A 17951-nucleotide genomic window follows, 5' to 3' on the forward strand; every position below is an offset into this window, starting at 1 on the left:
GAGATATTTATGGAAAGCAAATTCTTTCCATGTGGATGCAGGCAAACCAGGAGACTTGGAGTCAGCACACTATACGCTGTTTGCCCAATACCACTGTGCTGTTAAGAGCATGGGCAGCATACCATGTCATGCCTCCGAGTCAAACGCGGTGGTGGCCCTGGAGAAGTGTGGGAAGCAAAGCCAGATGCTGGGGCAGGAAAATGAAAAGAAGGGGGAGAGGAACATCGAAAGCTGCTGCATACCAGGTCCATCGTGCTCAGTGTTGTCTCTAAACTGACAAGACAATGGCTCTCTGGGGTTTCAGGCAGACGCTTTTCCAGGGCTACCTGGAGATGCCAAGGATTGAACCTTGGAGCTTTTGCATCCAAAACACTGATCTGCATCCCTTCCCCAAGTTTGCAAATGGCTATCCCTGAATAATTTGGCTGCATTTCTTTTATTTTTTCAAAAAGCAAAGGCACAACTAATTTATATTGAGTTGATGCATAACTGAGAAATCAAGAGAATTTAAGCATGGGAGTTGGTAAAGTGAAATCTTAAAAGCGTGCACTATGAACTGGGAGACTTCGGTTCAACCGACTGCTCAGCTGTGACTTCTTCTTTGGTAAAGGTAAATGACCCCTGGATAGTTATGTCCAGTCAAAGGCGACTATGGGGTGTGGCGCTCATCTTGCTTTCAGGCCAAGGGAGCCGACATTTGTCCACAGACAGCTTTACGGGTCATGTGGCCAGCATGACTAAACCGCTACTGGCACACGGAGGACCGTGATGAGTGCCAGAGCGCATGGAAACACTGTTTACCTTCCTGCTGCAGAGGTACCTATTTATCTACTTGCACAGGTATGCTTTCAAACTGCTAGGTTGGGAGAAGCTGGGATAAAGCGATGGGAGCTCACCCTTTTGCGCGGATTCGAACTACTGACCTTCCCTCAGCTGTGAATGTACTAGGTGTGTTCCACTATCTTTAGATCTGTCTGTTCTCACATGAACTTGCCCATTAAGATCTTAAGTAATAGCCTTCTTCCAAGGGTCCCCATCTTCAGAGATTAGATGGGTGGTGACTGGAAGCAGGGCTATACCTGATGGTTCTAATAATGACCACCCAGCTGAGAGAGAGGAGGCATCAAATGGAGGTGGTGTCTCAGCAGAGTGGGCCCTGCTGCTTCCCATGTCTCTGTGCCACAGGTTTAAGACACTAGATGCATAAATAGGAAACTGCCACTGGCTGGTAGTAGCCAGCAGAAAGGCCCACTTTGCGGTGGAATGCTAGAGGTTTTGGACTTGAGATCCAAGGACTTATGGTGCTGTGCTGGAGTTGGCACAGCAAAAATGGAGGAATCCCTCCATCCTACCTTCCGCTAAGACTGGCATGAGCTGGCAAAGCTTCAGCCAGCCCTGTCATTTCCCTCCTCCCTGGCATCATTTAGAATTGTTCTGTCCATCAGCAAAAAAACAACTACACTGTAAGGTGCAGGACTCTATTGCTTTAGGGGATAATATTTTCATGCTGCTCTTGCTTCTTTTGTTGCTGCTAATTGCTATGTGTTAGTCTCCTTTTACCGCTAGTTTACTTTGTGCTTGTTGTTACATGCAGTTTTAATTCATATTGTTAGCTGCCTGAATACTGAAAGGTGTCATAGTTATCTTTTAAAATAGGTAAAACTTCAACCCGCCTCCAGCTGCAATATAAAGTTACTACTAGTCTGGTCATAAGAACTAAAGACTATGTAATTTCAAACTGTTTGAGCCCGTAGGGATGTACTATATAAATATATCAAAAATTTGTGTGTTTTAGTTGGCTGTTTCTAGACAAAATGGAATTGGGTGATTTATATTTCTATCCATTAATAAAAATCTGGTTTAATCTAAGAGTGTAGCACTCAGCATGCCTTAAAGCAAGCAAAATGAAGGGGGGGGGGAGGAATAAAGGCCAGGAAGTCTGACAGCTTGCCCTGGCTCACAGGAGAGAAGATACAGGCTGCAGAGTCTCCAGACAATTCTGATCATGGATTTGCTCATAGCAACAAGAGAGCCAACTATCACAGCCTCCCAGATGAAAGTTCTGCCTTCTGGTATAGCACATATTGAGAACTGGCAGTGCTACTTCAGAGGAAGAAAAGCTGGTTTATCAATTTGGAGAAAACAAAAATAATATTTAATACTAGGTTTAGGAATAAAGCATTTCTCTTGGTGTTTGCACTTCACCGTGTTTATACAGCCACAGAAAAAGTCTCCAAATTATTATTATTATTATTAGTAGTAGTAGTAGTAGTAGTTATTTATACCACACCATTTTCCCTGACAAGACTTAAGACTGCTTACAGATAAAAACAAGGCACTATAGTAAAAGAGCAAGGATTTTTGTAATTGATGGTTAATGTTGGACTGGCAATAAGAGGCAGAGTGCTGACCCTCATGGTCCCTTCCAACTCTACAATTCTGTGATTTAGTACACCATGGAGTTGGCTACAACTGACTTGTAGAAATCCCAGTGCAGAGATGGAAGCTACATTTCCCAAGGAATATTTGGGAACAGCCGATGGGATCAAATGCTAATTGTATTTCTGTGTTCTTAGAAACACACACACACACACACACACACACACGGTTTTCAAATGATAATCCCAACAGACAATTTTTAATTACATCACATTTCTAGCACCTTATTTGAAACCATAATTTGTATTATGTACACCAATCAAATTCACAAATTCAGCAACAGAAAAGACAAATAGTGTGAAAGCAGCCAGACATTCAACTGGCTTAGGCCATCAGCTCTGCTCACATGCAATCAATGTACATAAAGATTTTCAGCTCCAGAAGGGGGGGGGGTGCACCTCTCCATCGAAAGGCATATGGCTCAAAAATGCACGATGGCTACCATGAATTTCAGATCTGAATCGGTACCATGTAGTCTGAACTTGTGTGGAGGAGCCTCCCTTGCTGGATCAAGGCTCTATCATGCAATCTAATCCATAATCTTGTCTTTCAAATTATGGTGCTTTAGGTTTCTTGAAAAAAAAATCTTTTTTGTTGTTGCTACATCTGTTTTATGCTCTTTCTCAAAGTGACTGATCCAACAAGTCCATTCTTCCAACCCAAGTTTGTCACTGACCCCAAACTATTAACTAAAGGAGGATATTCTATTTACATCTAATCAGCCACCATGTGGCACTGCTACCAAGCCCAGTGCACATTGTAAAGGATGGGCTAGCAATATCTCCGGTAATTGCAAAAATAATCCTGCTTTAAAAGCAGTTTCCAGGAGTGTAATTTGCTCTTGCTTTCTAGTTATTAGGCTTATCTACTTGCAAAATGCTAATGTTTTAGAGACTAATACTTTATAGCTGAAAGTACCTTCTACCTGCTCATCTCAGACGACCTTGCAAAATGTAAACGCATTAACCTTCAACAATTGTTTGCAAGAGGTTAAATGCATGAGAGCACGGGGATTGACTCCCAAGCTTTTCCAGGACATAAATCTCCTCGGAATTGCTGATCTCCATACCCCATGTAGTCATTGCTAAGTGCTGAGGTGGATTCTCTTAACTGTTTTGAGACACAGAGGCTGTTTATCAACTCAACAAAGGGCAGTCTTAGCAAATGCGAATAACCAGCTATTTGTATCATCCTTGCATGCAATGAGACAAGCATTTCCAGATTCCTGTTACCCCATGTTTCAATTGTGATGTGGGGTCAGACATGATCGTATGTACCGTAGTTGCCACATAGAGGAAGAACATTGGTCTTTCTGGTCCAGTAATGCAAGTGGCTTTCAAAGGTCTCAGACAAAGGCCTTTCTCCATCCTGCTACCTGAGACTATTGAACAGCAGGTGCTGGGAACTGATCCTGGGTCCTTCTGAATCCAGTGCTTTGCCTATGCTTTACCATTTGAAGCCTAGACTCTTTATTTGTTCTTCACATAGTTGTAACTGCCCCACCATATGCAGTCAACCTACTGCAGTAATGAGATTTGAAAGGGCTTCTGAAAGCCAGCTCAGCATCTCGGATCCAATGGTGTAATGCCATAATGAAAGGATAGTTTGAAAAGCCAAGTTAATGGCAGTCGTCTAATTCTGCCCAGAAACACAGGAAATAGGATTCAAGAGATGCCAATGACCAGTGCCAGATGAGGAATTTAGTTCATCAAGGTTCTGATAACTTGGCAAAGCATTTAACAAAAGTCAGGCAAGAAGCCTTTTCATGTGTCATGTGTGCAGATTTACTGGTGTGGCACTGCTGCTTTCACCCAACTTCCTCATGTTGAGCTCGGGCGTCTAAAGACGGGAAGCCCATGCATATAGAGCTCTATGTGCATAGGTGTCCACATGAGGCCTTGATTGCCCAAGAATTTCAAACTGAATGGAAGCCCATGTGAGCAGCCTTCCCCATTTCAGACATCCAGGCTCAGTGAACAGGGAGGCATGCAATGTTGGGTGGTAGGGACAGCAACAGTAGCTCATTTCACCTTGATTTCACCAAGGAGACTAGAGCTTTCTTCAAATCCTGGGAGTATCCTTAATGATACTGAAGCTTCAACCTTGAACTGCTGATGGCGCTGTTGTCTAAAGGTTCAGAAACAAGGAAAGACCAGGATTGTTGCTGGATTACAACTCCCATCATCTCTGACCATTGGCGCAGGATCCCCATTACTGTTGTAAATGGAAACAGGAAGCGGGGACTCGTATATGAAATCTATTGAATAAAAACACTTTAGTCCAGGAGTGGTGTTTCTCTCTTTTATTTAAAAACAGTGCTTCATTACCATTTGCAAAGGGTGAAGAAGGGCTCCTCCCTTGCTTAGAGTTTATAAAAGCCAGCAACATGATCAATAATTTATACACATGGATAGTAATACAAAAAAAAGGAATAAAAGCTAAAGATCTAACTACTCCGACCTTCACAATTCCAGCTACTTGATAATAATAAGAGTAACCCAATGAATACTGTATGGTTTGAAAGCTACTGTACAATATGATACTTAACCAGGGGGCAGGGGTAGGGGTGTTAGAGACTTCTACTTCTCCAGTGTCAACAGGGAAATGAGACCCTGGACAAGCAGCTTGGGCCCCCTGGGAATTGATCCAGAGGAGGGGAGAGCGTCTAGCTACAATGCATCCTATGTCCCAAGGTGATCTGGCAAGGGAGAGGTGCAGGAGACACTGCAAGAATGGGCAAATCAGTTTGGGGCATTTCAGGCCTTGCACTGAAAAACTCCCAAGTATTAAATCAACTCGGGCAGCTGGTAAACTCTAAATTGTCTTGGTACTGCCCTACAGTCCTGCCTGACATTTGCCACTGGGCCAGGGTTTTGCCCCAGCTATTTACACATTATTATTTTTTAAGCAAAAACAAAAACTAACCCAAATTATATCTCCAGGATTACTTTTACCTCTTTTAGACTGTAGGCAGGGTGAGCTGCCCAAAACTGCAATGCATGACTATTTTGAATATATAACTAGATTCCTTGACAAGTTGCTTATTAAAGCAGCAAGAACTGGACTCCAATCTTCCGCCACTGAAAGAGAGAAAACCAAGCAAGATGCTTCCAATCATTCCTTAAAAAACAAAAATGAGGGGAAAAAACACTATTAGCTAAGTGGCATGATGAAGACTACCAGCCAAATTAATACTCCAGTGGACGGCTTTGGGGCGGGGGGACGGGGACGGGGGGACCTTGGCAGGAAAGATGGCAACTGCTGAGGAGCAGTTGCTGTTTTATTCAGTTTCCAGTCCTCCTCAACTGGCAGTGTTTAGATTTGATTTATCTGGAAGTCCTCCTAATATGTACCTGGCCACAGCCTGGAAATGTAAACTCGACAAAGTTACTGCAGAGGATTACATTATTCCCGGTGTGTTCTTTCCTCACCGTTAGTTATGGCAGACAGCTCTGAAAACTGACATCTTACTGCAGTTTGCTTCACAGAGGAGAATCGGGAGCGATGCACTGTGTGTCTTGGGATTAAACTGACCAGGGGAGGGTGAAGGAGAACAACACCCGCAAAATACACGGAAAAGACCAGTTTTACTTGACAACCAGAAATCAGCTTGCCTCATTAACTGGAGGTTTCATTTCTTTTCATTACAGAATAAAAAGCAATTTCAAAATAGGAAAGGGAGGCAGGGAGTGGGCAGAGAAGGGTGGGCTGTTCAGACAATATCATCATCAAAATAGTGTTTTATGCAACAAAGAATCAAGTCACACTGGTGTATACTACAAACATGTTTGACATTCCCAAGAGCATGACAAATAAAAACAAACACACACACAAAAACCCTTTACACTGGTTCTTCACCTTGTTCGTTAGGGTTTTCGCTTTCCTATGTTAAAACCAGTGCAAACCGGCAAACCCTATTTTAGTCTCCTTGCCCACCAACCCCAAAAGAGCTAAGGATCTCTCAGATGCTGGCATGCTGGAGCACTGACAAGCAGCATTGTATCTCCCAGATTCCCTTCCAACTCCCTCTTTAGGAGTGGGACACAGCAAAGGATACTTCGGCTAAATTTGGTTTCTACCCTTGAAATTTGAAGTGTTCCTCCACATCTATTCTAGTATTGAGGGTTGCTCTTAGGAAGACCTGCAAAGCTTTAACTTTGTACCCACATCTATAAAGGTGTTGCAGCCACTCTAGGAAGGATAACCGTATAATATCTTACTAAAAAGCTGCAATATAACAAGACCGGTTCGTTAAGATATTCTGAGGCTTACCTGTAGATACCTGTAGATGGGAATGTATTGTCAAAGTGACATCACTGACGAGCACAGAAGAGGGGAAGCCTTGTTCTTTCGTTTAACAGGAAAGTGCCTTGATCAAAATCAGATTTCAGGGCATGCACAGCAGCTCAGATAAAGGCCAAGGTGACCGATGCTCAAACCAGGAATTATTTATAATGGGATGTGCTAGTAGGTCCACTTGGCCTTTCATGACCAGCACTCAGTGGTGCTCAGCTTCCTTAATGGAAGAATTACATAGCCTGGAAAATCCATTTGCATCCAAACCACCTGATATTTCAAATGCAAGAGAGCTATATGCAAACAGCATCTTTTCTCCATAATGCTAACAGAAGGCTCCCCTCCTATGTGGCTGGTAATGCAGTTCAGAGGTATTTGCTGTGTCTCATTCCCCTAGCAGGAACCCGATCCTAACCCCCCCGACTCCCCCCCCATGCACTTTGTGATGGAAACAGACTTCCGGAGAATATGACACTAGAAAATTTATGCAAGTTGTAAAACCTGACCTTCCTCTTAATTTTCCTTGATTTCATGTTAGCCCTGACACCCCACTCCCCTATTCCATATTTTCAACCTAACTAAAATATTTATATACAAAAACCAACAGAAATTGTCATAAACAGCAACAAACCAAACTTTGGCTTGAAAAGCAAGACAACAAAAACAAAACGAAAACAAAAAGTGGCCAATAGGCTGGCAGTTTGGTGTCGCCTTGTTCCGGAGAATCAATATGGTTAAGAGTCTCTAGCTTAATTCAGTTTTCCTCTGTCCTTCTTGCTTCAGGAACCCTGTTCAGCATCCTTGGTGCTCTCTGGCAAGCGCTGAGAGGGCACTACAGGAGCGGGAGCAGAAGATGCAAGTTATGTGTAGGCTGGGTCAGCGAACCTCCTCAATAGCGGCAACAAGGTGTCTCCATTCCTAAGCTGGCATCACTGGTGGTGAGCAGATGATGGCAGAAGTTGAGAAGGCTTCAGCTACAAGTCCACCCCTAGCTGCCCTTTCAGGGGCGAAAGGTCACCCAGTACCAATGTAGGCAGGCCAAGGAGCCAAAGGGAATTGTGCTTCTCTAACATGTAGGGTTTTTTTCAGGACAAAACTGCAGAGAGTCTGCAAGAGGTGCTGAGAGAATCAAGAAAGCTTAGAGGGCAAAGCAGGACCTCATCTGCCCCTTTTAATTTCCAAATGTTGGCGGCAGATATCTGGGAGCAGAGGCTTGCTTGTCATCACACTCATGCTTCTATAGCAATTTACAAGATAACCCACTGCATAATAAAAAGGACATTCCATGATATTTTAAAAAAATGTAAAGGAGGGGGATCCCTGGGCTCAGAGTCTTTTTGAAGACCTGACAACCTGCACTTCATATCCAAGCTGAGCAGTATGGACACAGATTTCTCTCCAGAGAGGCAGAAGATGACCCACTAAAGGCTCTGTGTTACATAATAAGTCAGAAGTTTCTTCCATTTATAAATCATGTTTTGAAATATATTTCTGCTTGTCCCCAGACGCTGAAGCTACACAAGGATTACTTTAAGTATAGTTTTGCAACACAAAATATCGTTCCCACTGCCTCTGCTGCTTTTCTAGGTTCATAATCCAGGCCATATTCTTCTCTTCATGCACTTTTTTTGGTGGCATACTTGCAGCAAAGCTAAGTATCTTAGGGTGAAAAGAAGAAGGATCTTGGAAACTGGGTGACTGATTAGCTCAGAGTGGCACTGGTGCAAGCTCCCCCACCCCCCAATCATTCTTCTATAACTTCAGGGTGTGCATGACATGGCCATCAGATTCCTTGTTATTGAAGATGTAACTCTTCACCATGGCTTCAAGTTCTGCAGTCGTTGTCCCACATCTGCTGCTCCTCCAGAAAAGAAAAGAGGGGAAGGACAGGAAGAGAGGAAGACCATAGCAAGTGAAAGAAACTAAGGACAGCCTTGGTAGTGGACGTTAATCACTAAAGGGGGGCCTTATGTATAGAAGCAGTAAGATCATAAATGTATTTCAAGTCTTGTCCCCCTAAAACCATTAACAGACGAAGTCTTTGGGCAGTTTTGAGGAGTCTTGTCTTGAAAACTCTAAAATCTTGACACTTCTAGAACTGTCCTGAGCCATGTTTGTCAGGTGATGATAAAAAGGGAACATTTTGTGTTTCCAAACAGCATGCAGGTTCCAGCTGCAGCCAATCAGCACTGCCCTTTGCAGGCGGAGGGGGCTATTCCTTGTGTATCGCAGGCCTCAGGCACCAGACCCAGGTAAAATAAAACGTCTGCATGTTCCTGATTTAGTTCCATGATACTGGTTCCTAATGGTGCTCCTTAGCACTATTCATTTCTTTTTATGATTGGTAGGATAAGCTACGCATATACACACATGGAAATGCATTATGTTTACCACAGTTTTTAAAAAAACAAAACCAAAAAAACCCCAAAAATGCACAATCTTTGGAACAAAAGAATTAAAGGCAGAAATTTAAAGGAAAAATACATATTCAAAGAACATAGTGAGGTATAAAAAAGTATTTCTCGTTTTTTTTTTCTTTTGTTTTCCTCCTCTTCTTGCTATAGAGTTCCTCTACTAGTAAATATTGCAATAGCCAGGCCTCATGAACTGGGGGGGCTGTCCCACTTGCAGGGGGCTCATGTCACTTCAGTAAGGGGCGAATCGGCTGTAGCCACCTCGGTATAAACTTGCCTGCAGAAGATAACAGACAGGGGCAGGGGAAAGACGGTGGTTAGGTGGCAGTCTCCAGCATGCATCTATGAATATTACGCCCCATTTACACTTCTTAGATCAAGAGCAGACAATCTGTGACAAAGCCACTTCCGGGCCTGCCCCAGGAGGTGGGGTTGCGGGCATCACGCCCTCCCCACGTGAGCGGGGGCTGGTCTCAGCCCCCGCGAGAGCAAGGGAATCCCGGCCGGCCACGACCCTGCCCTTCTAGCCTCCTAGTTCTTCTTTATTGTTGGTCTGTGCCCTTCTGGTTGCTAAGCCAGTTCCTTTGGGCGTCACAGCATGGATCTCTGGGAGCCAGCATACAGAGCTGAGTCTACACGACTTAGAAGCTAAACCGAAACTTGCTCTCAAGGAATGGAAGATCATGAGCAGACAGACTACTTGTAGAAAAACCTGGGAATGCTTGAAAGCAGAAATAAAGGAAGCTGGGGGCTGTTATAGCTCAGCTTCCAAACAAACCATTAGGAATAATTCACAGCCCCTCTGGCAGACACAACTCAATAAACCAATGTCCAGTTTAAAACACGGTACTTCTGATGCTTCAGTTACAACCCATGACATTATCTAGAGACACTATTGCAGGCCAAGGTCTCTTGGTAAAATAAAAAATAAAAAAAACCTGTGAATGTGAGAGAAAAGACATACTCACCACAGCGCCAACTCCATAGCTAGCGGCAGGGGCAAGGGCGTGGTAAGGGTCTGCTGTGTACACCCTGCCATAACTGAAGAAAGAGAAGGGGAAGGGGGCAAAGTCACTTCATAGGCTTACAAGACATCTGCTTCATCAGAGAAAAAGGAAGCTGTATGGTCCCTTTTCTCAGCTCTCCATATCCGAAGAGGCAATTTATTTCAAGAAGGAATTCTTGAGTTGATACACAGGGCTGCTAACTCTAAATGCTCAGAAATAACGAGCACCCAAATAGTAAAATTAAATTAAAACTTCGTCCTTAAAAAAAGTCATTCTGGACTGCTTTTGCCCACAGCAAGCAAGTTGCCTTTTGTTTCAACATGAGAGGGTCATGATTTTAGATTTCAAGAAATCCTTAATCCTGCAACCCATAAAATGGCTATAACTGATCATTTAGGTAGGTAGGTAGGCAGGCAGGCAAGTGTGAGTCTTGCAAGGAATGAGGCAGACATCATGCTTGGCACCTTAAGACACCCACTTTAAGTGGGTTCCCAAAATCCAGAGCACACACTAATGCAAAAGAGGTGGCATTCAGGCACATGCTGCAGGAATGCCAAACAGGGCTGTGCAATGGGAGCTTGAAGTAAAAGGTACAGAATAAGAGCGAAAATTACACAAATTGTACTTCCAATGCAAATGCTTTGTTACTTTGTAAGCCACTCTTAATTATGAAAAATTGCTCTGCATATAGTGCTTATGATCCAAGGATCTTTAACCACTTGACAACTTGCAGCCATGCCACCATCAGAGAAATGGAGGCACGCAAAAGAATATTCTCCTATCCATTTAAAACTAGCTGATGGCTAGTGAAGCCACAAAATGGCTGCCATTCCTCTCTGTCCCCGTCCCCCCCATGCTGCTTCATGCAGGACTTGCAGGGGGCAGGGATGGAGATGTGTAAACGGCCTGTTTCAAATGACAAACCGAGTAATAATTTAATAGGTTGACATTTTGAGTCTGGTAGCTAATAAGGAAAGTGATGAACTAGGAGGGTTGATCCACACCACCATGTTTTTATAGTGGCCTCTTGCAATCAACACAGAGCAGTAACACAACAGGTTTGCATTTCTGCTGGTCTTTGGAGAAAAGAACCAAGCACATGCACCAAGCACTATCCATCATGGGGACTGAAAGGTCTGATAATTTCTACTGCAGATCAGGATTCAAAGGAGGATAGAGCTGGGTTGCTGCAACTTCACAATGCTGCCCAGTGACTATCTGGGCACAATCTAGTGACAAGCCATTTATTTAGTCACAGACAGCTATTCACAAAAACACATGAGAACCCACCCCTGAGATCTCTCTCTCAGTACCTGCAGAGTTTCCATCCCACATCTGGTCCAGGACACAGGATGAGGGCAGCAAGGCTCATCACCAGTGGGGCTAAAGCTGGGCCTTATTGTTCTCCTTCGTGAGTACAACTTGCGTGGCATCCACAACGCAAGCAATATAAACTAATGCACCCTTGCACAAATTACCACTGTCCTTTCCGGCACCCAACACGTGACAATCACAAAGGCCAGTGCCTTGTCAAAGGACTAGGAGCAGAGTTGGCTTCTTTGCTCCTGACACAAAGCCTGGCTGCCTCTTTTGGAAGAGGGAGGAAGTGATGATGCGGAACTATATGCTTAGAACGCACTCGCCACGTAACAGCTGCTAGCTACACTGCCCAGTTGGAAGTGGTGCTTTAAAAGTTTTCATCCAGGGTGTGTTGGGAAGCATGGGGCAATGGAGGGCTGGGATGGAACAATACCCTTTGATCCCCAGATACACCGGAACCACCCCCTCCTTACATACCCATCGCTGTAAGCCGCTGCAGCGGCTGCAGCAGCAGTGGCTGCCGTTGCGGTAGCAGGCTGTGCATATCTGTAGGCTGCATATCCGCCCTGCAGGAAAGAAGAGAACTGACTTTATAGATACCTGTCCCCTCAAACAAAGTGGAGTCATACATACAACACATAGAGAGGAGGTGTTTCAAACTGCATCGACTCCGATGTCACATTAAATCATGAGAGGCTGCCCAACCCCTTTGCATATTTTGTCATTTCCCCCTTCCCCCAAGTGGCGGAGGGGAAATTCCGCATCACACATGTCTCTTGTCAGACGATTCGGATGGAAGAGACTCTGCTATGGTAGTCTCTGCAGGAGGATGAATCAGCAAGAAAAACAAAAAGAGAGATGCTGTCATCCCACCCCATGACATAACCACGGTAAAGAGAGTTCCTTGGGAGGGAGCAAGTGTCACAAATGGTTGTCATTTTAACCAGAATATTGCAGAATAACTCAAGAGATTCTCCTACTTTATTGTTGTTAGTTGAGGAAAAGGGAAAGTTTCAAGCCCAGATCCTCAAGAGAGGCATCAAGATGCACATGAACCAGTTTCATAGCCCTGATCATCTGGGCTAGCCAGAACCGAAAGGGTAGATAACCCAAGAGACAAGCAACCAACAGAGTCATCTCTAAGGGCAGCAAATGTATAATGCAAGCTGCATGGCGCCGTGCCACACACACACACACACACACACACACACACACACAGGAAAATAATTGTCCCCAAGTAGGTTTGCTTAAATTGGATGGAGGCCTGAAATTCATCATTACAGGCACATGTACAAGGTAAAGTCAACATTTGAGAGGCAAATTCTATACATGAAAATGCATGTTGAAATGAAATCTCAAAAGCAAACTGTTAAGATCAAACCCTATGTGTCTCCAAAGAACTAAAGTGCCATTCATATGGATGGACTTCCTTCCTGCCATCTCATTCTCCCCCATTTCTTCAGTCAATTCAGAATACCTCTCTGTGTGTGTTTTCCCCCCAGCCTCTTCTTGCTATGCCAAAGTCTTCCCACTTAAGTCTCTGCAGCAGCACTTTCTTGCTTAGGACAAAGACTATGACTGAGTCTTAGCTTGTAAGACCCTCCACTTATCTTTTATGAACTACCATATCTGTAACACACAGTCTTCATCAGCGAAAAACAGCATGCTTTCCTCACCCCTCCATTAAACCCTCCACAAATCCTTTACACCTTCTATAAACCATTTCCTGGACTACCACTACCCCATCTCTTCTCTGTATCTGCTGCTAGTCACATTTAAGCTCCCCTTACCAAGCCTCATAACCCCATTTTCTCTCATTCATGCAACTACCTGCCCATACTCCCAACTTCTCCCTTGCACAAAACTGCCTGCCTGTCTCAACCTGAAGTCTTTAAAGAGGGACTCAGTTCAAGTCTTCATGTTGTACAGCCACATGTTGTTAGTGTTACTAATATTAGTAAATATTGCTTAAGAGTAGGACATTATGAAGAGACATTAATCAAGTTTTCTTTTAATGCATGGCTCAGCTGTACAATATGATTTTATGGAACATTTGTGCTTTGTTGCTGGACCTTTTATTTTATTTTAATTGTTCTTGGAATACAATTTAACTTTTAAAAACACTAGCATGTTCTAGGTCCCCATTGCAATCATTAGAAGGAAACTTCTTATTGCATCTTTTTATTTTACCATATTGATAAAATTGATCTTCTTATTGCAATTTTACTGGACCAATGACATAATTAAGACAAATGATGTAAAAACAGCTTGAAAATGATATCCCATGGAATGGAGAGACCTTCTTCTTTTCTAAAAGTTCCATCTCAACATTCACTCAAATGGCTTATACAGAACAGAAATTATAACAGCAAATCATGAAGCTTGTAACTACTGTCACTGAGTTAAACATCCTCTGTGTAAATAAAGAAGATATTGTGTGGGTTCTCAAACTTGCATTATGCCAATAACCCAATAATTCCAGTAACTCAAAAGATTTCGGAAAAACTAAAAAGAATACTAACATGCCTGCAACCAACCTAGGGTTCATTCAATAAAAATATGCCATTTCACCTCACTTGTACTTTAGGTTCTCTGAGATCAAAATGGCAACTACTACCTTATGAAGTGAACCACAAGGCTGCAAAAGCCAGGTGCATGTTTTGTCCCATCTATTGCATAGTATCCATAGCTGTGCAGGGACAATTGTAATTTTAATTTTATACTTCTGTCTTTTATTGGAGTTACTGTATTTCGGGGGGGGGGGGTTCAAGGAAGAGGGCAGCCTAAAACAAAAGAATGCAGATGTGTTAGAAGTATGGAACAGATTCATCATGAATGCAAATTCAGTATGAACACAATAGTATCTCCTCCCCATCTAGCTATTACAGGTGGAGAAGCTCATAGTAAATATTGCAAATTGTTCCACTTCTGCAGTGTACAAACCCTTTGGAAATGACTAATCTTCAAAGCTCTATTGGAGGGAAGGGGGGTCCTTCTCCCTGATTCACATGCAAGTTGCTTTACCTATCTATGGTGCATTAAGGTAATTCCAAAAATAGGCACCAAAATAGTCCCCTGCTACAGCAGAGTGGAGAATTGCTCTATTGCATCTCCCTAAATAGGGAAATGACATGACACTAAGCCTCCCACAGTAGCTCTGTTTTAATTCTTTGTTAATCCCATTGTGCTGCTCACTAGTAGCTAAGAGAGAATTTTACAGTGAACAGCAGATCAAAGTAAGCTTTGATACACATTCACAGCAATCATCCCTTTTCTTTCCTTTTTCGAAAATCAGGCTGCAGAACTACCAATGCATCTGATATTCAGGCATGCTCAGATTTAGCCATTTCCGTCTTTGGCAACAGTGACGGCTGAGCAGCTTGCCTCAAAATGTGCCCAGCGCGCTCCTTTCCCAAGATATTTTTCTACTGACATTTCAGATAATCAGTTGTGTTCGGCAGGATTGTGAACATGAGGACAAGATGCAGTTTGAAAAGAAGGAAAGGTTTTCCCCATTTCAGTCTCTTTAACTTGCATTTCTTGTAAAGGAATAAAACAGAGCGGAATCAGGGTGGGAAAAGGGAATGGTGTAACATTTATTAATCAAATTTGACAAAGAAAATGAAAACTAAGCATGCCGACATTTGGAACTAAAAACAACCAGCAAAATCACCACGTTCAGACTGATATTGGCTAGTTCTATCTATCCCAGCATTCTCTTGGGACAGCAGTTTGCCCTAGACTCTACCACAAGCTTGGTGAAGTACACAGCCTCAGTAACTAGAGCGTGCAGCCACAAAGACCTGCTATTACGGAAACAGTCAGTCACCACTGGAGTTAACATTGCATACCTTAAACAAGTCCCATATACACCCCAAAATAAATAAATAAATCCATCCATCCCCACCCTAACCCCAACCCACACCACAAATGTTAATAATTATAACAAGCAATAACCCATCTGTTATATCAGAGAAGGGAACAGAGACTCCACTGAGAGATTTAGAGCGAGATCTTAACATTTCTTCAGCTGACTGCACAACGAATGGAGGGGAAAGGAAAAATAATTCATTGGAAAAATGAAGTTTAAAAGGTTGATGTGTATTTTCTGGTAAGCATGCACTTATGCAGAGGTGAAATTGTTAATACAAAATGGCAGGTGTGTACGTGTGAATGACTGCATCAGTGTTGATGCAAAAGACTGCAAATCCTTACTATGGATGTGTTGAATGAAGTCAAGAGCTGGGATTAAATGAATCTCTAACATGCTCCTCACTGAAAAGGAAGGAGCATGTACAAGTAGCTGTTTGTGTTGATGGTGCTTGCTTGAAATTTAGCAGGTCATAATGCAACAAGGAAAAAAATAATGTAATGAACTTATTTCTCCAGCCCATAGGAATGTTTTAGATGTGTGTCTGTGAAACAGACATGTAAAATCCTGGTGCAAGATTCTTCATGCAGCAGGACTTTCTGGACTTTTGCACTACTCTGAAGTTATCTGAAATTCCTTAGAGCATGCATAGGGGACCCTGCAAAACATCACCCTCCTACAATTATGGCATGTCCACGGCTCTCCCAGAAGAGGTCTGCTGACTAGATCACATAGGATTATCCTGTTCTCCCCCCCCCCCCAGTATTATTTTACACTTCTCTGCAGCTACTCACAAATAACCCTAACCATCGCAGGACAGCCTTAAAAACAATATTGAGTGTTCTTGTCAACCAGTGAAAGGGACAGATCATGACCAGCTGTTCTATATTTCTCTGCAGCTGGGCAGTAATGAGCATATGCTTAAAATTATTTAATCTCAATTTCTAGGTGATTTGTGCCAAATCCTCCAAATTTCAATTAGGTAAAGGACATTGACCGCATTGTCATCACCTTCAAAACCAATTGAGTTTAACTGTGAGCATGCGATGCCAGATTCCTTTCTGCCATAAACAAAGCCTCTATCGTAAAGAGGAAGCAAGGCAGGGGAGGGAAGCAATGTGGTCGTGGCTGCTCAAGGAGCAAATGTACGGCAAAGGAAAGGCTCTTCACATTGTATGGCTATCTGCTTCAGCATGAGGTCATATAAATGAGAGGAGCAAGGACAGGTGCTGCTTTAGCAAAGTGGGAAGCTGTCTTTAATTATGCTTTCCCATCCCATGTATACATAAGGAGCCCTACAAAGTTGGGTTGTAGGGTTTTCATCTATCAGTCACTTGGGATATCCTGAGCAATGTGGCAGAAATACACCAAGCTCAATTATTCTGCTTTCTGGAGGGCAACTGAAAAAGCAGGAATATAAACAACAGCTCAGCAACCAAAGGCATAACGAAACATCTCTTTGGATTTTTGAGTATCCCCCACAAAACAGCTGTGGTTTCAGTACCTTTTTCAAGCAATACAAACACTAGTTCAGCCAAACCAAAGTTTCAGTGAATACTGAAACTATTATAGGGGCTTTTGGGTACAGTGATAACTTTGCCATGTTAACTTTTTACACCTCTTCACTTTACAAGTGTATGGGACAAATGCTTTTCATAGAAAAGTCAGAGAATGATGCAATCATTTATTTTATCAATATGCAAAGAAGCTTTTAAGTTGAAGAATTGTCTGATATGAACACAAGGACCATGCTTTTACACACACATACTTCTTGTGGTTATTTTTGCAGTGTGAGCCCTTAAGGCCTAGTATAAACGACATGGCTCCAGAGTTGATCGAACACTGATATTCATGACATTGTAGAGAAACACACACAAACCACAACCATGATCCAAAATATGATTTCTGCTCCTCTCTCCTCTTGTCATGTCTTACTGTACCCTCAAGACAATGATGCTATAAGAATTTTGCAGATACTGGTGCTTTAAGGTTTTGGCATACTTGAGCACCATCTTCTAGTTCTTTTTTGTTTTCAAATAATAGTCATAGATTCCTTGCAATGTCAAAGCTGCACATAATACATTCTTTCTTCCATGTGCACAGTCATGACCATTCCAGAGTATGTGCCCATGTGGAAAAAAATACAATGTGTGAACTGGAGGTCACACCATCTGCATACAACAGCAGCAATTCCTATGAATGTAGCAGCAGTGGGTGGGGCAACCTATTGCGACTACAGGAATTGCCTATGAGCTGTCAGGGCATAACTTGGGAAAGCTGAGACTGCTTTTGTGGAGAAAAACACTGAGTGTAAACTAGCTTAAGCCATGTTCAGATACAGCGTTTCATCTCCTCTGGGACACTTAATCCCATTTATAAGGTTTTAGGAAGTTTCAGAAATGTATTTACAGCTGGGTAGTGGTGGTAACTTTCCTGACAAACCAGAGCCATAGCATCAAAATCTTGAGATGACAGCAATACTCTGTAACACAACATAAATGTGAGACTAAGTGAACTAGAGACAATCCCTCAGAGTAAGCAGCAAAGGACATTTGCTGGAATTCTATTATGTGAACCAGCTTCTTGTCTCTAGGGCACCATCAG

At 42.9% G+C, this 17951-nt stretch overlaps 1 protein-coding gene across 20 annotated transcripts in view; it reads right to left on the bottom strand.

The window, feature by feature from the left end:
• Positions 1-4726: 4726 nt before the first annotated feature.
• RBFOX2 (RNA binding fox-1 homolog 2) overlaps positions 4727-17951 on the bottom strand; it is a gene marked incomplete at its 5' end in the record, with an annotated part of 175398 nt that continues 162173 nt past the window's right edge. For 18 of the 20 annotated variants that reach the window (XM_081211012.1, XM_081211010.1, XM_081211024.1 and 15 more), the window contains 3 exons: positions 4727-9426; positions 10118-10190; positions 11954-12042. In XM_081211012.1, the coding sequence (XP_081067138.1) occupies positions 9372-9426; positions 10118-10190; positions 11954-12042 (217 nt within the window). In that variant the 3' untranslated portion in view covers positions 4727-9371. Of the gene's footprint in view, positions 9427-10117; positions 10191-11953; positions 12043-17951 lie in introns of those variants that run through there. The other 2 variants (XR_014012380.1, XR_014012381.1) reach the window with 2 other exon arrangements.

Source organism: Podarcis bocagei (assembly GCF_964188305.1).
Source record: "Podarcis bocagei genome assembly, chromosome: 10".
NCBI classification, from domain to species: Eukaryota; Metazoa; Chordata; class Lepidosauria; order Squamata; family Lacertidae; genus Podarcis; species Podarcis bocagei.